The following is a 27,929-nucleotide window of genomic DNA, read 5'->3' as shown; positions in this document are numbered from 1 at the left end:
TGATTTTCATTTTGCTAACTTTGAGTGCATCTTCTTCTTCCAGATTTTTAATAATTTGCTTAATTTTTCCTAAACTACCAGGATGCAGGAGTATCAACCACCCAGTGGGCATAGTGCAGAGACAGCCATGTGCTTCATCCTGCTGCCTTGCCAGCTGGAAACAGCTGATACAGCTTGATGCACTGCCCAGATAGGGTTATTTCACCCCAAAAATGGTGTATTTTTGAGGCATTTTGAGGACTGTGGGCAATAGGAGGAGGAGACTGTCAAGGGAAGTGAAGCTGCTTGTGAGAGAAAAGTGTAGAATACAAAAGCAGAAATTCCCCAACACTGGAGAGAAAGATGGAGAAGTATTGCTGTGTGTTTATGTGCAGATTTTACTCTTCTTAAGTGAACTAAAATCATCACTCTGGCAAACCATGTACTTCTAAAATAACATACAGATTTCTCAGAGCCTTTAGTTGACCCAACACAGCCATTATTCTGTTATGCAAGAAGATAGGCCTGCTGTAGTTTCTGCTAACATACTAAATAGTTATATTTCAAATAATTAAAATAATTTATTAATGATTTCTAGGACAATCACACATTTTATTTTTTTCCAGTGAGCTGTTTCACTTGCTAGAACCATACAGTAACAAACATGAAACAACAAAAAATAGTTGTTAACCAATGCTCCATGCATTCTCCTATAAGTCCAGCAGTGCCCATTCTCGGTCTCAGTAGCATGTTTGAGCTGGAAGATAGCATAGAGGTATTTTTATTTTACTGGCATTGTATGTTATCTTCTGTCTTTCTGTGACATTCAGATATCATGGCTGATTTTATTTGCATAATGCATTGCCGTTCTTAAGAGTAAAGGGTTTCAAAATTGCTGTTTTCTTGCAGAATGCACTCCATCTTCACTGTTAAGTGTTGTGTTTTCTCACTTCTCTTTATTATTGCACTGAATTGTTTCTCTCTTGTGACTTCAAAATTGACTTTTCATGCCACCCTTTCACAAAACAGGATGTTGCAACCCTGGCAGTCACGTGGATATAAAACACCTGAAGGCATAACAGAGCCTTACACAGTTTAAACTTTGATTATATAGGCAAAAGCAAGAAAGTTGAGCAATTAAAACATTTGCACTGGGATTCCTGCTTGACTTTCCACATGCTCATATGAGACACAAGTAAACACCAGATCAGACTTTTACCTTTAAATGGATATTATTTATTCAGTGTCCTACCAAAGTGGGCTTCTCTTTGGAATAACTCATTCAAGCCTACTGCTCAGCTGTTTCTGTCCACTCTGCTTGCAGGTTTGCTGTCTACTCCATTCTTGCATTATTTGATCCCTGCTAGTTTAAGAATTGTTTATCCTTCTGCAAGAAAATGTCTCAGTTTCTCAGGTCACTCAAATTCTACTACAGGAATCATGTAGATTTTTAGGAAGAAAATGCTACAGTCTTTTCAAGAAGTGATTATTAGCATGCTCTAACATTTAAAGACAATTTTTTAGAAGCTGGTTGTGTGTCAGAGTAGAAAACACAATCCATTGTGAATCAGTCATGGACCTAAGCAGTTTGAGAATATTCTTTTAACATACAAAACTTTTTTCCCCATCTACTTACATAGCTAAAACCATGTAAGGCTAAACCTGTAAAGCTCAAAAGGAGAAAACATTGCAAAACTTCCAACAGACTTCACTTTCTGGAAGAGTAGGAGGATATACTTAAACTTGCATATGAAGCAAAATAAGACTTGAAATATCAGGCACAGTCTATTTTATTTGGGTTTGGGGATTTTTGTGTATGATAATATTACAGATTTGGACTTTTGTAAGCATTCGGAACTTGGAAAGTCAACTTCTGTCTTTGGCCCACAAAAATGTGAAATTAATTAATTTCTTAGGGAGACTGAACTCGATTGCCAAGAGTATCTTGTTCTTCACAGCACATCAGGATATGTAGTGATAGGAAAATCTTCCTGCTCATGGCTGGCTTCTTCCCTTTGTCCTGACACCCTGCTGCCTGCATTCTTGTCTCCCTTTTCCTCTACATCAGCTAACACCAGAAGATTCCATTAGGAATTGCTGATGATCATCTTCTCTGGGAGAACTTGGCTTCTTCCTTATTCATGTTTCTTATTCACTCTCCAATCCAGATAATCTGAAGGTGCAAATGACAAGATGATCATTTGTACAATGAGTAGATACTAAGTGAAAATGTAATTTTGCATAATTTCAAAATTCTTCTGCCTTGCTATCTGTGTCTGGCTTTTGCATGCTTGCAAGTTCAGTGCTGTGTGCTTTCTCTTCACTTCAGAACCACCACTGAATTGGAGATGGGGTTGACTTATCTTGTTTGCTTTGACTTTTTAGAAAAATCACTTTGATAAAGACAACATGCACCTGACTTAGCAGATAAGATGGTGTGTTTGTAACAAGAGAAAGTAGCTCTGCCCCCAGGTAGCCCTGTTTTTTGGAGTCACTGAAGCATATTGGTGTTCCCTAAGAGACTTAGTGGAAGATCTCTGTGTTGTTCTCATGGCATTGGCTGCATCCAACGAGTGAGCAAGCACTGAGAAGGCATTTGTAGCTACACAAGGAAATAAATCCAGATCTTTGTTAGATTTGGGATATTCACAGCTGCTGAAAAGCGATTTTTGTGTCAGACTGAGAAGAGCATGTTAGAATACAGGCATGGTGTGGCTGATGAATGATTCATCTGTGAGGCTTCAAGCAAGCACCCACATTCATGATTTGCTCTGAGATCTTGCTAAGATCAACATCTTACTGTCAACATCAACTATTCAAAATCTTGCAAGATGAGTTGTCTAAGATCCTGTTGGGTGTAGATGCCTGAACAGGCACTGCAGTAAACCTTGCATTCCGTATAACGAGTTGTAATGTTAGTTATTCTAAAGGCATGATACTATAACAGATTATTGCTGTTCATATCTGTGTAATAATGGAAACTCCCTGATTGTACTTTCCATTTTACACATTGTCAGAACCTTGGACCTTAATCTTGGTCTTTGATTGACAACTGCAGCCAGGGAAGGAGCACTCGTATTGTTTGTGAGAGTCGCATCTGTTCAACTTAATTCAGCTGAGAGTATTTGCATATTCTTAAGTATTTCTTCTGAGAGGGCCTAAATCCTTCTCAAGTGTTTGATGCATTTTTGAAATTCATTCATAAGGTATCTACATGCACTAATAGTTCTGTATAATATTGCTGTGCATAATCTGTCAGATAAGGCTAGTTTTTTAAACAAGGTATTCTTTGGGGATGACATATTACATTCTGACTTATTCTACTGGGCAGAAATGTCAAGTACTTTGAAAAAGGATGCTTGAATGTTTTGATTGAATTAGTATTCTTTATTCAACACAAATTGTCAACTGCAGTAAAATGTCCTATTGTGAGAACATTTTTCAAAAGAATTAATAGCAGGGCTTTTTTATTTTATTTTTTGTTACTAGGGCTTTTTTGCATATAATCATTCCTTTCCCGATGATGCTGATACTAGATAAAACAAGAGAGTAGATTCTTAGATGTATTTTAGATTAATTTATCTGGATTGTTAAGCCATGAGCAACATTTTTATACTGAAATACACCTTCCACTTTTCAAATAAAAATTTGGCTTTTATCTATTTTGCTCTTTATTTTTTTCTTGAAAAATTTTTATCAATATTTTTGGAAGTATTGTCAGTTTTAGTTTCAGGAACCTTTTGCTCTTGGTAGTGCATGTACACCACTAATGAGAAGAACCACTGCTCTGAAAAATATTCAGGTATTCTGTTTGAGCATGGAACACAAACTAGCTGACCTCAAACCACATGCAAAGAAATACATGCATGGTCCAAACCTATGTCTTCCATAGGCTGGAAGTTCCACTCCAGAACCAGCCATGTTTGGACAGAGCATGTCCAATTTGCTGTGAAAGGAAACGAGAATATATTCCCAGCAGTTCAACTGGATGGGGGCTGTGGATCTGGTTCAAGCTCAAGCCATTAAAGACACCCTAGGTCTTGTAATGGAGCGCCACTAATCACAGTGGACAGCCTTTTTTTTTTTCAGTTGCACTAAGAAAGTGTTCAAAGCTCCACCACCATTAGTGACTGACGTAGTTTAAGAAATGATTTTCTGTCGCTCGGCAGGGCCACAGTGATTTTTTGAAAAAAAAAAACAAAACACCAAAAACCAAAACCAAACCACACAACCCAAGTAACCCCCACAGATTTAATAAGTGCATTTTTTTTGTTTTGTGCACATGCATGTTTTAGTGTAACAGCACCTTTCACATTAGCTTTGTTTTTCTTTTGCTTTCAGGAATCTCCTTCTGGACGTAGAAAAGCGCTTGCCACCAGCAGCATCAATATGAAGCAATATGCCAGCCCTATGCCTACACAGACAGATGTCAGGTTAAAATTCAAGCCTTTGTCTAAGAAAGTGGTAGCTGCCACACTACAATTCTCCTTATCTTGTATTTTCCTGAGGGAAGGAAAAGCCACGTAAGTTGTTTGTTTGTTGAGGGTTTTTTAAACCAGATAGCCTGCTTTGTGTTGCTTTTCAAAGAACCCTTTGGATAAAGAGCTCTTTCTGTATAGAATGGTGGAATTTGAGAGCATCCTTCAGCATACCTATCATTCCTGCCATACTTGGTTTCTTAACTGAGTAAAAGTTGTTTCTTACTCTAATTTCAGCCTTGTGTTCTTCAGAGGCAGATGGCTTGTACTCTACTCTTACAGACATTTTAAGTAACAACAGCTTAAAAGTATCTACAGGTCTGAAATTAGTGGGAGTGTGTGTTTATGTTCATGTGTGTCCTCATCCAACAATACTCTTGGCAGATTTCAAGGGAACCCACTGATATTTCACAAATGCAATAAGGACAAAGCCAGTTGGAAGGTGAGGGAGGGTGGAGTTAGAGTTAAGATTTTGGGTTGAGCACAAGAGCATCCTGTGGGAAGAGTTCTCTTGGGCGCTGATTACCTCTCCCTTGACTCACTCACTTGGTTCTAGATTATCAGAAAGGAGGTAACTCCGACGAAGCATCTGACTTTATGGATATTAGAAAGTTAGTTAATTACATTACTGTACCATATCATTCTATACTATATTACATCTAAACTAAATTTGCACAAGCACTTAACTGTATAGAATTTCGTGACTGTTAGCTGATAGTCCCAACACACACACATGGATTTAATTTAATTAATGAATCAAAACACTCGCACTAGAATTCAATTATTAATTTTCTTCAGGTAAACAGTTTTCTACAATGCATTTTACTTGTTCTAAAACACAGGAGCAGTAAATGTGATAAGAACTGTTTTTTCTTTCTCTGAGGTTCAGGGAATGTGAATCCCAGAAATATCTTTGGGAAGTTGAGCCTTGCTTTTCTCTGTGAAAAGAAATGTGGCCACACTAGATTGTAAGTTATTGACAGGGCTTTCATAGCACCCTGAACAAGGCATCTGAAAAAAGCTGCTCTTTGTGAAAGCATTGGTTTCCAGTATGTGTAAATAGACACTGCCTTTTTTTTTTTAATCTTGTTAATGATTTCAGATATTTATAGAAGGGATTTTAATCCTGTAACAGCATCAGGAGTTATGAATGAATGTAGGCATTGCACACAGCATGTGGGCAGTAGGTCTGGCCAAGCATTTTCACTTTTACCAAAGCAGACCAGGCAACAAGCATTTGCCAGCCTTTCTGGGCTGGTTTAAAATTTTAGGAAGCAGTTGTTAAATTAACTCTTGATGCAAAGAGTATTTTTTTACCCTTTACAATTTTGTTGATTAAAAACTTTCCCTTCAGAAATTGATATATATTTATGAGTTGTATTAATTTTGTTTTTTCACCATATTCAAGATCAGATCTGATATCATAGACCTCCCTGAAGAAAGCATCAAAATGTTTAAAGACTTTTTAAGAATGCAGTAATATCAAATGTGGTATTAACAATCTGCATTTTAATGCCTGGTGTCATGTTTGTTATTTAGGGATGAAGACATGCAAAGCCTGGCTAGTTTGATGAGTATGAAACAAGCTGATATTGGTAACCTAGATGATTTTGAGGAAGACAATGAAGAAGATGAAGAAAACAGAGTGAATCAAGAGGAAAAGGCTGCAAAAATTACAGGTTGGTTTTGCCACAGGCATTGTAAAATATAGTTTCCTTTGCTTATTGTCCCTTTTTTTAAATCCTTATGCTATATTTTTATTTCACTTTAAAAAAATCCTAACAACCAAAACAATATTTAGGATAGCTTGGTTGAAGAGGAACCCATCCATAACTCAATGAAGTTTATTACTTGTGAATCCAAGAGCCTTGATTTGTGTGTGTGTGTCCTGTTTTGGGGAGAGAATGCACTAAGTAGGTAACATTTTAGGGAGGCAAAGAACCAGCATGAGCAGAGGAGCAGAAAAAGCTGAGGGAGAGGGTCAGTGAGCGAGAAGACAGGAGGAGAGGCCCAAGTGAAATAATGAAGGCACTTCATGAGAATAACTGCGAAATGAGTTGTGCCATGGACAAGTGCTGAGGTTCTGCTCAATAACATGGCAATTCCAGGCTGCATATTGCTGCCTTTTGGGTGGGGGTGTCTCATGGAAAAGAAACTGGGAGGCTGTTAAAGGACTTTAATGAATTTGATAGTGAAGTTGTTTGAAGTGAGATAGTGTAACCACATTTGAATTGCTGATGAAAATGCTTAGTGTGTTCAGGATAGCTGAACTAATCGAGGCAAGTCAGATCAGGATGAGATGATGTTAAATTGTTGGTAGAGATCAGTGTGTAGTATTGCTCCAGATGGGTTCTGTAGGAACTCTTTGTGTAATGAATCAGGAAAAGAAAATTAACTTCTGGTGCCAGACTTCATAACTTCCAATGCTCTTTCAAAATGTCTGAAATAAAGGGAGCCTTCTCCAAAGTGGGGGAAGAGCATCTCGAGTGGAGAAGTGAATTGTCAAATCTGTTCTTGAAAATTCAGAGGAACATTGGTTCAGTGTTATGAAACATTACTTTCATCACTTCTTTTTGAGCTTTCGTTGCAATCAAAAGGTTCAGCCTGAAGCATTTATTACTTAGTTACATTTAGTGTTGTGAAAGGATGCAAATATGTTTTCTGTATGCTTTACATATTCAATTAAACATTTTTTACCCTGGCCAAATCTCTAGTTATGCTGTATGTGTCTGGCACAGAGCATATTGGAAAGTGTGGAGTGAGATATTTGAGAAACCAGGATAATGTATTCTTGGTCTGGGAGCAGAGATATACCAGTCTGGTCACACTGAAATCATTCTGCAGGGTTTACTTCTTTCCCAGTGTAACCAGAATAAATCAGATCACAACATAAACCAAAACCTGACGTGTCCACCGGGCCATTGGATAATCACAGAGAAGGCCAAACTAAGGAGGGGTAATGTTCAGTCTATAGAAACTGCTGTGCACAAGGGTTTTATTAGGATCTGCCTGGGTACGGCACTGAGGGCTACAGAAAACCCAGATGCAGAAGGGCAGCAGGTGAAAAGCATCTGATCTTGCTTCTCAACACTTGATTTTGCAGCACTCAACAAGCACTCAATGATTCCTAAACAAGCAAAAGTTTGATCTAGGTTAGACTAGGCTGTCTACTATCCTTTGGGTATGGAGTGAACATCTCTGGAGATAGATGGCAAGGGTGAGCTGGCTGATGTGCAACACAAGCTATTTTAGAGTCATTTCAGCTTTTCCATCTGCTATTGCAAAGGCCAAAATTATCTGTTCAAAACTAACAATACCTCCATGAAAGGCAGAAGCAATAAATACTTCTGGAATACACAATTTCTGTGCCTTTCTCAACCTGCTCTGATACTACTTTCTAACCATATAAGATGGGAGTGTTGGATTGGTTTTTTTGTAAATGAATCATGACATGAGGAAGGTCAGCCTTGGAATTTTTCTTCTTATGTTGGTTACAACAGCTGAGTTGCTTTACGAGCCTGGCCAGCTTTTCCCACCTTTGAGAAGGAGAGGGATGGTGAAGGGGAATGAGTGCATGCAATTTCCCAAGCAAATGGGAGAACATAAAACATAGGGCAGTAAGTAAACATTAATAAAGAAGATGTAAAGTATCTATTTCAACATGTGTTCAAGATTGATTTCATTGGCAATTGCAGTGACTCCTGCAATAAATATAATGAATGGGGAAAGGTAGAAGAGCTGAGGAAGCAAGGGAGAAAGACTTAGGAATCATTGTAGAAGAGCAGGGAAAAATTTAGAAAGAAGGAAATGTAACAAAACTGATGTAGCAAAGAATTCTTTCAAAAGCTGTGTTCACAAAATACCATAAAGTTAATTGAGGATGTTACATAACTCTTTTGAAAGCTTGCTGCTACCAACATTTTCTCCTCTTGTGCTGTGCTGGGTGTTGGCAGCTGAGGAGCTGGAATGCCTCACTGACTCAGAGTGCCGCGTGGCAAATCCCTCACCTCAGTGTGCCTGTTTTCCCAGCTGTAAAACGGGGATACTGCCTCTAACACCTCCTGGAAATGATGGGAGCAGCACACAGTTAATGTTTGTAATTGGCCTTGCAATGAGTAGCAAGGAGGGAAGGATTGTTCTCCTACTTTGGACTCCGGGTTTTCTCCCTGCTGACTTGATGTCTGAAACATTATTGTTCCCAAGGCACAGCTGCAAGAGGTGCTGCAAGTCTTTTATTAGACACTGCTCCTTTTTGCAGTGTACAACAATTTTTATTGGTTTTTGTTTGTGGGGGTTCTTTTTTGTTGTGCCAAAGTTGCAGTTTCATAGATGAACATATATATCCACTGCTGGGAGAGCAAGGGAGATCTGCTGTGTGGGGCTCTAGATGGTGCAGGTGAGTTAGGAAATGCTGCTTCTCTTCCTTGATGGGTTGCCTAACTTGGAGTAGGTATCTGTGCCTCTGTTTCTTCAGCTATGAAGTAGATGGTGCAATACTGACTGACCTCAAAAGCAGTGGAATTTGGGGTGGTCAGCATGGAACTGCTGCTGTACAACTGACCAGACTGAAAGATGTTTTCCATTTCAAGCACTGCTTTCACTTGGAGAAATCTCATTCCACTTCCTTCCCAGTATTTCTTGTTGAAATTTTTCATGTGTAAAAGCCATATCTCCCCCAACTGTTCTGTGTGAAGTTGAAAATTGTTTGTTGCCATGAATTAAATTTAAAATATTTAGTTTCTACGCTGTCAATATAATGGATTTAAACCTCCCTGAATTATCCTGTCCTTAGTCTTCAGTGGAACACAAGACATCTCATACTTGGAGAAAATGTGCCTCATAACTCACAAACAGGGTAGTAATAAATGTGCTTCTCTTAATGTTTTAATTCCTACTTGGAGCCTCCTGCTGGGGTTAATAGCTGCCTTCTGCTCCATCTGCCCAGGAGCACAGTGTCTGTCTTGGGGCACCACATGGAGTCAGGAATGTGCCCATGTGCTACCTATTGCAGGAGCCTGAATCCCAGCACGTTTCAAGAGCAAGCTTCTGGGTAACAATATGCGTGACCCTTTTTTTGCAGTTTGTAAAACCATACCTCTCCTGGCAACTTCTGGTACATTTACTCTTTTTCTTTGTCAGGATCACCAAGCTGCTTGGAAAAACAAAAAAAAAAAAAAAACCAAAAAAAAAAAAGAAGAAAAAAAAAGAAAAAAGAAAGAGAGAAGAACAAAAAAAAAACCCAAAACCCAAACCAGTGATTTATGTGACATACTTGTAGAACAAGCTAATGTGTGTTTGTAGATAATGAGATTTATAAAAGATAATATAGGATATAAATCTCCAACCTACCATTTCCATACTCCAAAATATGACATAAACCATTTAATATTGTAATGAGAAACATTGTAGTGCGTATGGGTGTTTAGGTTGGCAGATAAGACCAGGTGATTCAGACCACATCAAAGAACTCCCTCTTTTTAAAGCTCTGAACTTAATTTGTTATTTTCTGACAATAAAAACTGAATTATAATTGTTTTGGGTTTTTTTTTTCCACATGCTGACATAATAGATTGTAAATCATGTCAGCATCTGAGCCTGGTTTTAACTACTAATTCGTTAGTACTGCTGTTTTATGAGGTCAGCTCTGTTTTATTTGAGTACAGGAAGGTATGTTCCATTGTCTATCTTGAGTCCTAAGAATTCCCAGAAGATAGTATTATATTATGTAGATTTCTCAGTTGTATGTATGGTTTTATACTGAGAAAGCGAAGTTTTGGGACAGTTTTGGTGTTATTTTTTAGGATATTAGTCTTGTCTGTTGGAGCTAAAAATAAGGAAGTGAGGATGATTAAGTTAACTCCATGTAGACAGATATACATGTAAAACCATCTAAGCAGATTTATGCTTTAAGGTCAAGATCAGGAGGGAGATACATTACAGAGGAATCCTGCTTGGGGTTTGTCACTGTCAGCATTTAGGATGCCCAATAGATATTGGCAGAGTAGGTGATTTTCCTTGGTAATTTGAAGATTGGCATGTCTTTGCAAAGCAGTTTAAATTTGCCAAAGAAGTTTTTATCCATGTGACAGAAGTGTTACCAGGTTCTGGTCTGCTTTGGGCTTCAGTTTCTTTGTGCTGTCTGTAAAGGCATGAAGTCAGGAGGGGTGTCAGTGTGTCAGCTATGAAAAAGCATGAAAAAGCCCCCCTGACTAGGAAGTTCTGGGCATCCATAAGCACCAACATGAGTTGGGACAGTCTGAATACTACTCGATTTTTGCCTCAGTTTGATATCTTGCTCCCTAAAACTAGTTCATTGAATAAAGACAAATTTTCCTTTCCCAAACAAAAGCCAGATGAGAAAAAGTCAAGTTCAAAACAGCAGTAAATGAAAAAGTGTTATTGAGAGGTATCTTCTTGTGTACACAAGAAATTAAAGTTTAAAGGAAATAAAAGAATGACTGGCATGAAGCTTTAACTTAGCTGGTGATACCGGAAGGCATAATCCATTTATTTCATGGAGAAAGGACAGGAGATGAAAAAGGCTGTCAGTGGGGCAGTGGTATTCAACAAGCAGGATCATCTCTCCTGCACAGGTTTCTCTTGCCTGTTTGTCATGTGGAAGGTTGAGGAAGGCTGTCCCCTCTCCACAGAAACCAACGCTCAGGCCTCTCAGAGATGCCCCAGGCTCAATCCCCATTACTGCAGAAGCTCCATTTGTCAGATGCTGTGGATGGGACTGCGTTAGGGGGGAGCAGAGAGGAATTTTCCCCCTTGGGCTAGAAGCCACTCAGTTGTTTTTTGTTTCTTTCTTTCCAGAATTAAGGGGTCATCCCCATCTTGACTAAAATTAAACATTTAACACATTTTAAAATTACTAGTTCATGGCAATTTAGAGCTCTCCAGTATGGATAGAAGGTGAAATAGGATTCTAACAAACAGCAAGATGTTACTTACATAGCATGACAATGAAAATTCAGGTGATACATATGTTCAGTTTGCATTCTCCTGCCACAATACTGATCATGTATTTTAGAACTATTTAGGTAAATTCATCTTGTCGTAGATCAGAAATGTAATGGTGACTAATTGCAAATGTTAAATAATCAGAGTGTGTATATAAACAAAAAAAGATTAAAATGCATATTGTATGGGTTAGTTTGCTGTAACCTTAAGGGTTTGGGAGGGAGATAATTTGTTCTGGGGCTGATTTGTGTTGATCAACAATGTTTGCATAATTAGGTTTTCTTCATGAGCAGAAAAAAATCTTTAAATTATATCAAGTACACCTATCTAAATTTTCAACTGATTGTGCATAATACTCATCCTCATAAAACTAACTATTGTTGCTGACACCATAACCTGGCTAGGTTTTGTTTATGTCGTGTTAACTGGGTTTCATGTTAAATTATCCTTGAAGCACCTACACAGGTACTTTGCTGTTGTTATATAATTGTAAGGACTCGTTCTAAATATATTCTTTTACCCTCTCTCCCTTGCTCTCTCTCTTTCTGGTAACAGTCTTCGTTCCACTTCTGTTTCATTAAATGCCCTTGCCTTACGTTTGTCTTGACTGGCTTCTATTTACAGAAATTGTAAACCAGTTGAATGCTCTGAGCAGCTTAGATGAAGATCAAGATGACTGCATAAAGCGAGCAAATATGCCTTCAGCTAAATCAGCCAGTTCCTCTGAAGGTCTATGAGCTTTCATCCTTTCTTTCTGTTTCTGATTGTATTTACTGTGACCCATTACCTTTTGACTCCTGCCTGTATTCAGCTGTCAGTTTTATCTCTGTGCTTCCACCCAGCATGACTCTCAGTAATTTGTAGTGCATCCAACAGGTAACAACATGATAGAGAAAGAGCCTGTCTCCGCTACAGCTCCGTTGTCATCTGATAATGAACAAGAAAGAAAAAAAATTACAAAAAAAAATAAAGAGGAACCACCAGACCCTAAGCTTAAAACAGTAGTTGTATAATCAGTAATACTTGACCTTTCTAAAGTGACAAAATGTCCTCTCTCTGCTTTTATGTGCACGTTACATCCAAAAATTAAAATTTCCTGCCGGTAGTTAGTGTGTATGTGAACAATCAAAATCACTGTATTTAGCTCGTTAGATGTTCCACAACATTTATTTAACGAAGGAAAGAGAAGGCTTTTTTAGAAGTCATTTCTGTTACATAATGTTCTGATCAGCAAATAGAAGTTTCATTCATTTCACTTTTTTTTTTCCCTTTGTTGATGTACTTACTGGACTGTGTTAACTTAGTTGTGCAGTTCGTGCCATACCCTGGTGCCGTGTTTCGAGGGACTGTTGACACGGAGCTTTTTGAGCTCCAGATATGTTGGATGAACAGTTTGTATCTATTTTAAAACAATATTCCAATTTGTTCGTAGAGCTTATCAATAAGCTTAATTTTCTGGATGAAGGCGAGCAAGACCCGGCCAACTCCAGCACGAACCCTTTTGGAGATCCTGACACAGCAGAATTAAATCCCTTTGGAGACCCTGATGTAGAAGGTAATTAACTTGTTTTACATAATTCATTGCTACTTTCAAATGCTTTGTGAAACATGATTTTTATTTCTGTAGGGCGATAAATGAAAAATTTTAATTGATTAAATACAATTATTTAATATAGCACTGAGGTAGCAATAGCAATGATCCAGTTGCTGCTAGAAAATTGTTTTATTCTTGGAGTCACATCCTTTATATTGAGACACATTCATATTTGTCACTGGGGGCTAGCAGCTGAAGCAGAGACTTTTAGACCTCTCAGGTGTGTTACTAGTACTCACCTTATGTGGTATGAATGAGCAACACATTCTGTCAGACAGCCCTGCTCCACGTGGGTGATGGTTTATATCATAATTTCCTTCACTGCAATCTTCACTGCATCTCAGCTATTCTTGGTTAGCACTAATCTTCATTATTACAATTTAATTTTCTCTCTTTTATTCTTCCTTTTTTTTTTTTTTTTTGCTTTTATAGCTTCCTCAGTTAAGCCTTCTGGCACTGTGCCTTGCACCACATGCTAGGTGTTAATCCCCTTTCCAGACTGACATGCCCATTCTTGTTCCATTTGGGTGAGATGTACAACCCCTGTAAATTTTTAATCTGATAAGATTTTGGCCATAAGGACAGAAGGGAGCACCAGGACAGCAAACATCTCTTCTGTCCTCAACTCCATGCCCAGATATGCAGGCTCCCATCTGCTGGGTGTATCACTTCTAGCTCAAAAGGCCAATTCATAGTTGATTCCCAAGTTTGAAGCTGTACTCAGCCTTTCCTCTTCAAAGCTCCAAGACTTCTCTTCCTACAGAAAATACCAAGTCACTCTGTAATGGCAATGGAGAAGAACCACACTGAGCAGGAGCAGCCCGGGGTGCAGCCAGGGGATTTCTAAGGTCGGGTCAAAGAGAATGGATTTCCAAGCTGAAGTTTCCCCTGTGGTCACTCGCTTTCTTTGGACAAGCTGAATGTTTACTCACAGCAGTTTTTCTGCCTTCAGAGTCCGCAGGGAATGATGTGGGTGGAGATCAAGTCCTGTCACTTTGGCTGTGGTGTGACTCACAGCTTGTATTTCTGAAACAGGGACGTTGCACTATTTTCTGTATTTGGCAACTGAAGTCATAAAGCCACTATCCTGGGCACCTTCTCCTTCCTATAAAGTTGACAGGTTTTTCTAGAGCTGCAGAAGTGAGTTATTTCAGCTTTGTAGATACCAATATATATGGATTAAGTTCTGGTGTCTTAATCTTTGGCTTTATTTCCTGTCTGTTCCTTGACAGTGATCCCTTAGGATCATTGAAGGAAGCAGAGTAAGTGGGAATGTAAACTTCTCTGGTAGTCCATAAATAACTTGCTCTAAGAGCCATGGTCTATATTCCTTTCCTCCTTCTCTGCTTTAGAAAGAAGAGCTCCCTTCTCCATGGAGAAAGCTGTACAAGTCCTATCCTACCTAAACTGCTTTTTCCAAACCAAACTTTCCTTTCCAGAGAGAACTCACTCTGGAAGAAAGCAGTGGGTGTTCTGGCCCCAAAATACAGTGACTTTCTTTCATCTTGGGGACAGAGAGAAACAGCTGGTGGTGTTTCTTAGTACTGGTGTAGCTCGATAACTCGTGGCAAGCTCACTGTGAGCAGCCTGCATCCAAGACATCAACTTGCTTATGTTCCTAAAACACTCCCAGTCTATCAGGGGCATGGTTTTTTTCAGTTGATTGTGGTTCTTTTGGTGACGTCTGCCTCCACAGTCATCTTCAGTCAGAGGTGTGGACACTTTTCCATATCTCTGGGTCTGTTCTGTGTGCTTAGGACAGTCTCTGTAATCACTTTTGAGTCCCATCTCCAGCTGTGGGCAGCAATGCTGAGTTGTTGGGTGTGTGAATACCAAGTGTTACTCCCACACACAAGTCACTGTCATGCAGCAGTCAATATACCATAACAGGACAGTGTTTGGGATAAACAGGGTGTCACTAGATTCTTCCTACTATGTCATAAGGTGTTTTTTATTTGGGAGGAGTGGATCTTCTGTAAGGTTCATGTGACGGTGTCTTCCTGGAGCACTAAACCAGGCAGAAAGATCTGGAAGATCAGCTGAAAGAGTGATTCCCAGGCTATCAGACAAAGAGTTAGACATCTGGTGTGGCATTTTTAAAGCTTTTATGTTATGATGATTGGCTTCTGAGGGATTGTTCTTTTTACCTCAGACACCTCTGAGAATCACTGGTTCTTCCACTGTCTTGTCCCTATAATGGGAACTGGTTGTGTTCCCATTACCTTGCTTGGCCTTCTTGACATGTGCCTTTCCTCCAGTCCTCTTCCTCCACAGAAAGTTGAGGGGGAGAAAAAATGGTGCTGAGACGAATTAGAGAAGATGGTTTTGGTCTCCAGCAACAGGAGAATCTGCTGTGTATTTTTATGGCTAATTGGATCAGTGTCTCTACATGGGGAGCATCTAGACATTACCATTTTGGGGAGATTTCCCTTTGTTTTGAAATGCATTTTAAGGCTACGCAATATTGTAGCTGTTCATATCCTTTTGCCCAGCTACTGAAGGCTGCCCTGTTTGTGTCCCATTATTCACTCATGATTCTTCTATTCTGAGACTTCAGTGAAACTTTTAATACTGCCATCTACTTCTAGGAAGCTCTTTGAGACTGTGCCTGCTTGTTTGCTTTTGCATCCTGAAGTGAATGTTACCTTTTTGGTGGCCACCCCAGAAGCTCGAGAGAATGACAGAGGTTCAGGAGTTTAAGGCAGGCTTTCTCCTACAGGCTTAAAGAGTCACATTACCTGTTTCACTTGTCTTGTGATCTGCTTAAATCAAGAGATTAACTTTTTATGTGTGCAGGGATGAAGTATTTTTCTGTTCACTTACATGTTAGTCTCTTTATCTTTTTATCTGGACAAGGCATAATCTGGAACTTAGACTTTGCGAAAGTTCCGATTCTTCTCTAGAATTTGTTACTTAATTTCCCCAAGACGTGCAGAGCAGCCAGCTGGAGCCTCCTTTCTGAGTACTTTGCCATCAGATGTGAGGAGGCATGATTTGCTATTTGGCAGGGATATTCCAAGGATATTCCTATCAAGCCTGTAACATGTGTGCTCAGAGTTACCCAGAGTATGAATATGTATGTGTTGACAGTCACTCATAGAGAAAGGAGGATTACTTGCCCGTAGATACTTGTTTCCTAGACAGATATTTCTTGTGCCTGTTCACAAACCAGCTACTTTCCCTCTATCTTCCTAATCCCATAATCACTTAACCCTGGGAATGTGGGGTGGAGAGAAACTAAAGGCGTGAGTGCACGCTGTAGGTGTGGTGCATGGCAGAGGGTCATCAGCAAGCTGGCTCTGGATGCTGCTGGGATTTAAAAAGTCCTCAGTGTCAGTGATTTTACACATACAGCAGAGTGAATGTGCATATCAACAAGTCACCTCAAAAAAAATCTTCAGATGTGTTTCTTGGTTGACATGTCAAATTGAGGCTTATTCCCTCTGTGTCTCCCAAGTCAGCTAGACATTAGAAATCTGGGAAAATCAAAAATTATCATTTTGAACACTGTATCTCTACAGCTTTATACTAGATTACCCTTGTATGATCGTATGAGGACAGCCTTTTGGATTTTTAGTCACAGTGCAACAGAATTATAAAATCAGTTAATTTCTGTGCAAAATACGTACTTGGGGAAGTCAACATGTACAACAAATGAAAGTAGAAAACCACAACATTCTTTCATCACTCCAGATTTTTTTTTTTTTAATTTGGTAGGGAATACAAAATTTTAAGTAGTGTATGACCTATACAACACACATGAAACATGAGGGTAACTCTCTGCTGGTACCCCCTGTCATTTAGACCACCATTTACTTCAGCAGTGTATTTCATCACCTTGTGCGTGGACTTCTGAGCTCCCTGCAGCATGTTTTACTCTGAAAATGAACAGTGTTACAATGCAGCAGCAAACCCCAAATCATTCCAGGGTACTCCTACATGCAGAGCAGCACAGGAACCAATTGAGAGGAAAATGGTGCCTCTGTCCCTTCTATTTCTTCAGGAAAAGCAGTGTGTTGTGAGTGTATGAATAAAAGGATCAGCAAGTCACCAGTGGTGAATGGGGATGCCAGTCTTTACTCTTTCTAGAAGCAGTGGGCAGTTGCAGCTTTGCTTGGTGCTGTTTGTTGGGTGCTCCCATCCCCTGGTGCCCGTGTGCCTGCAGCCCATGGCGTAACCCAGCACCTTTCACATGTGGCTGCTGCTTTCATCCTCTGCCAAGGGGAAAGTGCTACGTGCCATGTTTTGGTGGAGGTTTTGTTTGGTTTTAAGGGATGTGTCACAATGTGTTTGTGTTACAAAAGGCAAGTGGGTTGAAGGGCAGGGTGATTTCTGGAGATGCTCTGGCTGATTGTGCAGATAGGTAGTGCCAGAGTGATTATTATCACAAACAGTCTTTCTCAGTGGAGTCAGGGCAAGTAATGTTTCCAGAATCTGGCACAAGAGCAGCTGGTGCTTCTGCTGGAGTAATACTTCTACCTCTCTTGTTGTCACTCCTACCCCTGTGGCTTTATTACTTAATCATGCAAAATTATTTTGTGTTTGACCCTTAATGTGCCAAACTGCAAGCATCTTTTACTTTTTTTTTTTTTAATTTATATCAGTGTAGAGACTGGAGTCCTTGTGGAGCTGTGATGAATGATGTGGAGAAAGCAAGGGAATCTGTGCTGCCTTCTGAATGTAAAAGCAGCTTCAAGAGGGAAATAGACCCCTTCTAAGCTGTTGTATCTTTAGTCTGCCAAAGTGCACTTCTCAGCATCATTAGCTCTTTGAGAAACTGAGTCTGTTACAGAAAAGTGACAGGTGACAGTGGGTGTGACTTTAGGAGCAGTGCTGTTGAGTCATCATCACAACAACTTAATTTGTTCCTGAGAAGCTTGTGATGACCAACATTTGATACAAAAGTTGTTCTAAAGCATTTCAGAGACCTCATGGGAGAGAACCTGATTGGGTTCAGATGGGGACCTTTGTGGGAACCCTTTGTCCCTGTGGGAACATTGAAGGAAGCAGAAGGGGGAGGAAAATGGAATCCTGAATGGCAAGAGTAGAGAGAATGAGTAGCCAAGTTAAGTGGGTTTTAGCTGAGCCTCTACAAAATTCTGCCTCTAAAAGTGTAATGAGAATGATATTTTTAGAAGCTTTTAAAATTTCAGCATATGTGTAGGATTTTGTGAAATATTTTAGTTAACAACAATCCAGAGGTGTCTGAGCACTTATACGTAACACTGTGTGTGTAAGGCCAAACATGTAGTTCCTGTTGAGCCTATGAAAAAGAGAAAGAATTTTGTCATAGTTAGGGTTACAGCACTTGATCCAGTGTTGAAATAGAAAGAATTGCAAAAACCATTTGCATTGCCCCTTAAAATGTATCAGATTTAAACAAGCATTTAACTCATTGTTTCCAGGAGACACTTAAAAGCAAATTAAAAATAAAAGCTTACAACATAATTTTAAGAGATTGTTTCCCTGAATGTTTTTAACTTCATGATGTGTTACTGACTTTCCTTCTTGTGTGTTATCAGAAGGTTTCCCTCAGATATGATAATGTGTATTTATCAACAGATTCATGTGCAGGTGCAATGATCCATCATATGGAGTTGCAGAAGCAGCTATTTGTGGTTGTCCACTCTCTTGATAAAATATTCTAATATTTGAGCAAAGTTTAAAATTGTAAAAAGTTTGGTTAAAGCTTTGTCAATAAGCCACACTATTTGAACAAGGTATTAGTCCTTTTTTTCTGCATTAGTTATTTTTGCTTTGTGTATGGAACTGTCTTCTGAGGACGCATCTCCAGAGCACTTCTGCTTGCTCTAGTTCATCAAATCACCAAATTTGTGGGTAATATTTGAGTAGTATTCTGACTACCATGAGCTTCAAGGCATGGTGTATACAGTATATACAGTTAGGGTGGGATTTGACTCCCCTGACTTTAAAAACAGTTTGGACGTGTAAGCTTTGAGTGTCAAGGAGTCAGCTCAGCTGCAAATACCCACACTGAGGACATTTCAGGGCAAGCAGAGTGAAGCTTTTGCTGGCCTTGGCCGCCTGCACTGGAGACTAGAATGACCTATGTCTATATGGAACCACTTTTCTAGTTTAGCTTAAAATAAATGAACAGATACATTTTAGATATTGGGCTCTGCTCTATTTCATCTATAGTACTCTGAGGGATTCTTGCTTGATTTGATCATATTTGTGCATTTAAGAATTTCTGCCTTGAATGCTTTCTTTTCCCTTTTCAGTTAAGCTATAGACCTTCAATGTTATTTCACTATGGCTTTCTCTGAAACAGCTTTCTTCAAAGGATGTGGGCTTATCATCACATCACCCATAACCTAGGGTTAACACACATACTGCTGTGCAGTAACTGCACTTTCTCCCAGCATAAGTTCCCAATAGTTTATCCCTTCTCTTAAGGGATAAGCATTTACTCTGTTGTAGGAGTAAACACGTGCTCTACAGCTGACATACTGCAAACACACACCCTGACTTTTTCCTGCAGTTGTTTGTCTGTATGGTCATGTTCCAGCTTGGGTCTCCTCCACAGGCTGCAGGTGGATCTCTGTAGAGCTGAGAAGAGCTAAAGCCTTTCCTGCTCTGAGCCTTTGCCCTGATCCAGTGACTAGTCCAGTGCACAGAGAGGTGAAGTCAGGGATCATATTCCTATCCAGCTAGGAATAGCTCTGGTTCACACTGTAAGTTAGAGCTGGTCACACTGCATGGGGTAGGGCTTTCCATCACCTTGGGCTGTGCTAATGGCTGGGTTCAGGGTGAGCTGGATGTTTGCTGGCAGGGTAGGAACTCTCACATTTTCTAGCAATTTGCCAGGATTAGCAGTTTTGGTACCTCATCCATCCAATCTCACCTAAGCACAGTGCTTCCCTTTGTTCATTGTGTGACTAGAGAGTTCATCTTCCCAAGTATTTCTTCAGTGAAAAATCCACTTAGAAGTCCATCTTTTTATTTTTTAGACTCTTGTCACAAATAACTTTTAGAGTTGCTCTGTTAACCTTAGAAGTATGTTTAGTCCAGTTTTGTAACCATATCTGTGAAAAGCACACACTTGTTGTTAAGAATAACATGGATATGGTTATTGAAAGTTAGGTTTTAATGATGCTGCATTGAAGTTCCTATTTGTGTGGATTTTGAAAGTATATCACATCTGGTATTGAACAGAGCTGCTGATTATTTGATGCTGCAAGAACAGTAAAATTAACATTACCTGTTTGTCTTTGTTACAAATGTTGTATTGCTGTATGGGAATTGGCATTATTCAGTATGCAGAAGCCATTCAGTGTAGAATAACAGACACTGCAGAAAGGACATTACACAGAGAACAGCATGCAGCTCCAGCTTGTACAACTTTTTGTTGTACAATCCAAATAAAAGATGAGTGATTTGATTATCTGTCTCTTTAGGGTTAATTTAAATCCGTTTTTACACTGAGATTATGTATTGTTAACAGAGGCACATGTGTTTTGATATGTAATTACTGGTCATACTTAATAGCTGATTTTTAGTTCAGTAATTTTAAGAAATTAAAAGGCCACCTACTTACTATCACCATTTTAAAATCCAGTATTATTATAAAATACAGAATGTCTTTTGTATTTATTCAAACCTCAAATAAATAATTAGGAACATGTTGTTAGGACACAAATTGGCAAATAGTTTGTGAAAATGTTTTTATATCTGTTGTGATGCCATTTATATGACAAATAACTGATGTTGCAGGAGCTATAGTAAGTGAGAAAATGAAGCCTATTCAATCAATGTAGTCTAAATTAAAAGACCTTTTGAAAGACCTATTTTGGAATAAACAAGCATGAAAATTCACCTTAGGCTATAACTTTATGTATTGAGAGTTAAGAAGCAGACCTTTTCATGTGCCTTTAAAATATAAAGATCTGATAAAATGGTTTCAATTTTTTAATTTGTTAAATCTGTTTAATTTTCTTTTTTGTTGTTGTTATTTGGTAGAACTCCACCCTGAAAGAGCTTCATCTTCAAAGCCAGATGAAAGTTTCTATGGTGACAGTTACAATCCCTTCAAGGATGAAGATGCCCCAGAGTACTTAAACCCATTTGATGAGCCAGATCACCCACCTGAAGCACCTGGAATTGTAAGAGATTCTCCTCCACAACCTGCAAAAAGGAAAAACATCAGGCCAGTGGATATGAGCAAATACCTCTATGCAGATACCTCTAAAGCTGAGGAGGAAGAGCTGGATGAGTAAGTATGATTTTCCATCTTTCAGCAGCTTTGCAGACATTAGTAGTGGGATCTCTGGCTTAATCTTGAGGTGTATTGGGTTGAACCATGGTGATCCTTAATCACCTCCTTAGGACAGACTCATCCTTGGGCAGCTCAGCAGCAGGAAATACCATACCCCCAGGTCATGCTATTCATCTGAACATGATCAGTGAGGAACTTTCCTTTGCCTTATTGATAGCAAACAACTTGATAGGGAACAAGTCTGGGACCTTTCTGACACTTCATGCCCTGACAATTGCAAATGAACCAGAAATCAAAGGAGCAAGACCTTGGGCCTTCTTCTCCTTTTTGCCATTATTTTTACTACAAAAAAATAATAATTTTTGCCAATGATAACAGGGAGTTTGTTTTATCTTGATGCAGTATGTAAAAAGGAAGAGGATTTTGCATAGTGCACAGTACAATTTTGAGATTCTCATAAACTGAATATATATGGGAACAGTAACACCATATGCACTTACTTAGGTTGTTTCTTTCAGCATGACCTCACATAAAACTTTTATAAACTCACACTGACTGCCTTGTATTACAGTATAGAAACTATCAGGAAGAGAGAACTTTTTGCAATTCCATGGGAGGTTGGAAGGTGCATCCTTAATCCTTGTTTGTGGTCATTAGTCACCAACCACACCACTCATGAGACAGTTTATGGTGATTACATCTGAGCAATTTTACAGACAACAATTCTAATTAACATTTAATTTTGCATTATTTAATGAGATTTATCATGGCATGACATTTACATTGCTTCAGTATTAACAGAGATACGGTATCATCATCATCCTGTTTCTCTGTAGATAGCTGTGGTCTAGGAAATGGAAGGATTCCCAGGCACTCTAATAGAAACATATGAAGGGCTATGCAGTTTTTTTTTTTCCTTTTATAGCTCTGTAGCCATGGATTTAATGTTGATGTTTGGTCTGTGAAAAATAAAAGAAAAAAAAGAAATAAAGGGTGTTGGGAATGATGCCTCTGCCAGCTCCATTTGTCAGGACAGTGCCTGAACAAACACCTGTGTCTTCAGAGCACAGAGTGATCACACTGACAACCACACCAGGCATTCCTGGTCATTCCCTGGTCACCACAATCTGTAGAGAATAAAAATGTGTGCATTTTACACCCACCAAGGTACAGGTGTAGAGGACAGCAAAGATTGGAAGGAACAAAAAGAGAAAAAGCCACATGGATGAGCAAGTAAAGAATTTTCTGTTTTCTGTTTCTACTTCCATTTCCACCCTAAGCACATCTATGCCAAAGGGGCTTGTGGCAGGATTGTAACCCTTCCTTTTGCTGTGTACTGGACTTTAGCCCTTGGTTAACAACAGCCTCCTTCTTGTTTTAATTCCATTTGCTTCGTTGTTTTTTTCCCCAAAGATAAAGATAAATCCATAGGTGGATTCTACTTGAACATAAAGCTGGTCTGTATTTTCGTGATAAAGCAGTGTCCCATGGGAAGATGGAAGGATAAAGAGTCAGTAAACACTTTAAAATCAACTTTTTACATCTTTTATGAAAGTTTTTTATGTCCTGACCCCCAAGGTAGTCTTCCTCCCCACATTTTCCTCTGAAGTTACAGGAGCAATACATCATACAAAAAGACCTGGGGATCATTTGTTGAGTGCATTGGGTAGAGGTGTGGCAAGGAGCACCCTTGAATCTTTATACTGAAACACTCTGGAGGAATGAGTGAATGATAAAAATCCAGTCTAGAAACACAGGACATGTAATATTAGATCATCTCTACAAACACTGTTTTGCCTCATCTCATGTCCTTAATTTTCAAATTTTTAAGTAGAAAAATTTAGCCTTTTGCTAAGGCATGGTCTGGTGAGCACCAAAGGCAAAATTTTTGCAGGCAGTGCCAGTTGGTGGGTTTTGGGTGCCCTCAGTCATGAGGGTTTATGTCTAGGTGTGTATTGTTTTTACCTACTGTGAATACTGATGGGTTTATTATCTGCATAAGTGGGTAATCTTCCAAGCCTACTGAAGTCTAGGTTTCCATGTCAGTTTGTGGCAGAGAGTTCCACAAGAAAACAAGATCTCTAATGCAATGTGTTTCTTCTGTTGATTGTAAATAAATTCCCTTTCCAATCCCATACTGTCTCTTCTGCTGGCTTATCAAAACAGCAATTAGTAATATTGGATTTACCTGTCATAAACATTTGTTGTCTTGTCTGTCTCTAGCATGTTCACCTTTCCTTGTCACTTGTCTGAGTGCTAACTTTTTCGATCTCTCTTCATACAGAAGTCTCTTCATCTCTCTAATCATTTCCACCGCCCGTCTCTGGACCTTGTTATTTCTTCTGCTATGTGTCTATTTTAAGATGTGTTGACTTGGCCTGAGCAGTGTATTCAAGACAAAGCTGAACAACTGAGTCATATCATGAGAATAGAAAACTTTGCATGTTATTTTCAACCTCTCTCATAACATCTTGTTTTTTGAGTTTTTAAAAATTCTCTTTCATTTTCGACTACCACTGGTCAAGGGCTGTCTCCAGGTGTCCTTTTGAACCTGTAGGTGGAAGGCATGAAACGGAAGAAATGGAAGGCCCCTGATTTATTGATTATCCGGAAATACAATGTATTTTTACCCCCATGTCTTAATTATTAATTGGAGTTCCCTTAATGTACTGCTTGGCATTTTCCCCTTACCTTTTGTGTGGAGTGCAGTGCTGTGTGCTGAGAGCATGGACACAGCAGTTAGCATCAGGAGCCTTGTCCCTGGCACTGTGCCCTGGCAGATCCCTAGTTCTGATTCTGGACTCGGAGCTTACACCAAGTGCCCCAAGAGCTGAACTCTGACTCCATTTTTGTTACAGACTCTCACTGTAATCATGTAAAAGGTACTTGGCCTCAGTGCACCTCTGTGAAGGATTTACCTGGGGTGATTCGCTTCTTTGAAATGTATTTGACTAATGTTTGTGAAGAGAGCTAATGCTTCATAGCACACACAAAGCACAGTCACGAGCATAAGCATCATGAGGCATTGCATGGCACAGAGGGACTTAGGTGAGACAGTGCATTTACTGCTGCAAAACTGTGCTCTCAAAACATACTTCCTCTGGCTAAATTCTCATACCTAGCTGAAGATAAGGAACACATTTTGTTAGTTTGGACATTTCACCAATAGTGTAAAATTCTGCTTTGTCTTTCTGAATTTTATACATTAATATCTACCTGTTAGTGAAGGATGGCACACCTAGTGAAGTTAATTATTTTAAAATAGCACAGCTCACAACTGCTTAATGTATAATGCTTTCAACCTTAGTTCTTGTGATTGGCAAAATTGCCTGACCTTTTAACCTGCCATGCTGACAGCTTTGGGTTTCCTGCTCAGTAAAATGTTTATTTTTAAATTTCTTTTCAGCTAACTGGTAAGACTGATCAAAATAATTTTTAAATTGGTCAGAATAAAACTTGCTTTCCAATATCATTTGGCTCTGTGGCTTCTTATCTCGTTAATCATTGTATAGCTTAGAATTACGCTGTGTAATTGGCAAGGCTATCGAGTTGCCGTCTGCTGAAGTTGCCTGTTGCACAAGAAGCCACAAGCCACCACATTGGCAGTGAGTTTAATGACAGGTGTCTTGTCAGGTCTGAATTCTTTAAATTTTGTGGAGGACAGCGTAGTGTCTCTTTGGACAAATTATTTTGTGTGAAACCATTAAATAACTTCACAGAACCAGTAAATATGGGGTTGACTTCAGAAAAAAAGTGCTTTAATATTTTCTAGCTAAGGCTCTTTTCAACCAGACTTTTCAGATGCCTAATTTCTATTAGAGCCACGTGGAAGCTGTTGGACCAAACTCTACTGCATATATCAGATCCTCATGACTTCAAACTTGATAGTTTGTTCAGGACAGAACCATTTTGGTTTTTTTTTTTTTTTTTTTCCTGTATTAACATTATTTTTCAAAAATCTTGCTCAATTTTTGTAAGGCAAATTAAGGGTAGTGCAGAGAGGAAGGTAGAAGGTAGCACATGTGCATGTCTGTTCTGTGCATGTACCTGTGTCTGTTTCTGTGATCAAAATGTGAGGGTTTAGCCTGGCTTTCAAGCAAGTTCTTCTCTAGAGGAAGAAGTCCTTTTAGCACTTCCTTCTGGTGGGTGCAGAGAGCAATTTTTTCAGGATGACGCCTGCAGTGCAGGCAGTTCTGGAGCTTAAAAATTCAAAAGATAGTTCTTCCAGACCTGTTTACTCTCATTGATAAGGTGTTGGGTTTTTTCTCACACCAAACTAATTTTAACACCTTACAAATACACCTTTCTAATTCTGAGGTAAATTCCTGCCAAACATGCTGTGCCTGTTGGCTGTTCCAAAGGCTGACTTGTGGAACTAAATAAAAACTTGTGCTGTCCCATAGAATGCATTGTTCTTCAGCCTTTATCTCTTTTATCTTCATTTTCACCTCCCTTTGAACTCTCTGGTGTCTGAAGGCAGCTGAGCTGGGCTGTCAGCTAAATTAGAGCTCCTGACAGCTGGATGCATTCTCCACTCCAGCCTGAATGCCTCCTTTTCCTGCTGCCTCCCATAGAAAGCACCCTTCTGTTTCCATTTAACTTGTTCCTTTGGTTGCCTTTAGTTTTGATTGTGCTGGTGGCTTTGCACTTGATGGGCAGCAAAGTGGGAGCACCTGGAAGTTGCCTTCAGTCAACAAATGAGTTATTTTAGTGCTAGTCTTTCTTTTTGCTTCAGGAGTTGGGTGTCTTTTTCTGTAAGGAACAGAAGCAGCAGATTGTTAGAAAGATCTGGAGATTTTGTGCCGGATTTTCACTTACGTGCTTTGGTAAATGTTGCCTTTCAAAAGTAGATTTCTGTGGTGTGGGTTATTAATTGCTTGCTTTCTCCCAGTGAAAACAGGATTACTGTAAGTTGCATTAAAATAAAGTCTAAAGTTTGTCTGTTTTCAGAGACTGGAAGCTGTTTTTATACTACGAGTACAAAGAAAGGAGAGAAATTTGATGTTGTGTGGAAAGCAACTGGATGAATAGTTGGTTATTACTGCTGTTGTAGTTCTTAAAAATAGTGTATACTCTTAAAAATAGTGACTCTGATCCCGAAAGGGATTTGTTAATGGATCTAGCCAGGTAGACTTTTATTTAATGCATTAGTGTTTCCATCCAGAGTTGAATTCTAAGGGACTTCAAGGGACTGAGGTTATTTGTTGTGGTTGGCTACACTGCATGTAATAACTGTATGCAGATAGATTGTTGGAATCATAGTTTGAGATATGTGATAAATACGTCTTGCAGGGGAAAGAGGGACTGGAAAAGAATAAATTAATGTATCCATTTCATAACTAACTGTCCAGTTTTGGATTGCAAAATGTGAAAAGCAAATAGTATTAATAATGAAATAATTCAGTGCAAAAAAGATTCCCTTAAGTATGTTTAGCAGGATACAAAGCTGCTGTAGAAGAAGCCATTATTTGATATATTATTGATTGATTGGTATTTGATGTATCAAGCTAACATAAAATTTGGCAGGATTTGGTTATGGAGGTATTTACTTAGGGTGGTACAAATGCAGAGTTGGAACACAAACACCCAAGTTAAGGATAATTCTTTGGACTGCATCTACTTGTTGGATGATGTTTGCTCTGTAACATTCTCAAATAAGGTTTAGTTATAAAAACCACTTTCAAAATAGGTGATGCCTACTGGTGTCTGCAGAGAGATATGTGCAAGTCAGATGTGGTTTCTTACTCTGTTCCATTACCTAAGGTATTTTCTTAAAATGGTGTGGCACCTGTAAGCTACAGAGTTTGAAATACACTGGAGGCTGAACGTGCACCCATGGAGGCCAAACTTTCCAAAACTGGACAGCCCAGAGTGAGGCCTCCAAAGCCCTGTGGGAGCATGGCTGTACCAGTTGCCTGATTCTTAATTGTCCTGATCAAAATATCTTTGTCCTGTTCATTAGAGTGTTAAGCACCCAGCAGCTTCGTTCACATTTTTTGGTTTTGATCCTATCATAAAATCAGATCACTCTTTGATAGATAGTGAAGTATAATTGGAGAGTTAGCTTTATGCGGTTGATAAAACAACTGCAATTTACGGCACTCTATAAAAAATATGGAAATTGTGACTGAATAATGCCGTTTTAACTGTTGTACCTCACTTTTCAATTGTATGAAAATGTAGCGTTTAAAAGTGTATAAAGGTAAAACATTCTTATGTGGGATAGTAAAAGCATTTTAGTCATTGACTTTCCTAAGCAGGTCTTATTTTTGGTTTTATTTCCAAGGAGATAGCAAAGAAATGTGTTTCCCTTCTTTCAATTAGATCAAATCCATTTTATGAACCAAAACCAAGCCCTGCTTTAATTAAAGTTGCTCTGCAAGAACCAGAAAAGAAGATGAAAAGAAAGGCTCCTGAACCCCCAAACCTCTTGCCAAAGACAGAGATGGGCATGGGTGAGAACATGTCAGCAATTCCTGCATCAAGGGAGCTTTCTTCCTCTCCTAAGGTAAGCTTTTCATACCAAAATTTTGTCTTTGTTCATAAGAGTACCTTTCTGTGCATTGTAAACATCCTGTTTGTTTCTGCAGGCATCTTAAAGCTTTGCCAGTGCTTAATAAGGTGTTGGCTTGTCTCTGTTCACTTGGTTCGTAGGGAGGGTGCAACAGTAGGAGCTGGT

The 27,929-nt window shown here is 39.1% G+C and overlaps 1 protein-coding gene across 14 annotated transcripts in view; it reads left to right on the top strand.

The window, feature by feature from the left end:
• EHBP1 (EH domain binding protein 1) overlaps positions 1-27,929 on the top strand; it is a 206,588-nt gene that overhangs the window by 73,357 nt on the left and 105,302 nt on the right. For 10 of the 14 annotated variants that reach the window (XM_063152355.1, XM_063152346.1, XM_063152349.1 and 7 more), the window contains exons 6-11: positions 4,321-4,502; positions 5,997-6,136; positions 12,045-12,149; positions 12,853-12,975; positions 20,995-21,247; positions 27,575-27,758. In XM_063152355.1, coding sequence (XP_063008425.1) covers positions 4,321-4,502; positions 5,997-6,136; positions 12,045-12,149; positions 12,853-12,975; positions 20,995-21,247; positions 27,575-27,758 — 987 coding nt within the window. The remainder of the gene's footprint in view (positions 1-4,320; positions 4,503-5,996; positions 6,137-12,044; positions 12,150-12,852; positions 12,976-20,994; positions 21,248-27,574; positions 27,759-27,929) is intronic. The other 4 variants (XM_063152357.1, XM_063152356.1, XM_063152351.1 and 1 more) reach the window with 1 other exon arrangement.

This window comes from Melospiza melodia, chromosome 3 (genome assembly GCF_035770615.1).
Source record: "Melospiza melodia melodia isolate bMelMel2 chromosome 3, bMelMel2.pri, whole genome shotgun sequence".
Taxonomy (NCBI): Eukaryota; Metazoa; Chordata; class Aves; order Passeriformes; family Passerellidae; genus Melospiza; species Melospiza melodia.
This window is presented reverse-complemented; position numbering and strand designations above follow the sequence as displayed.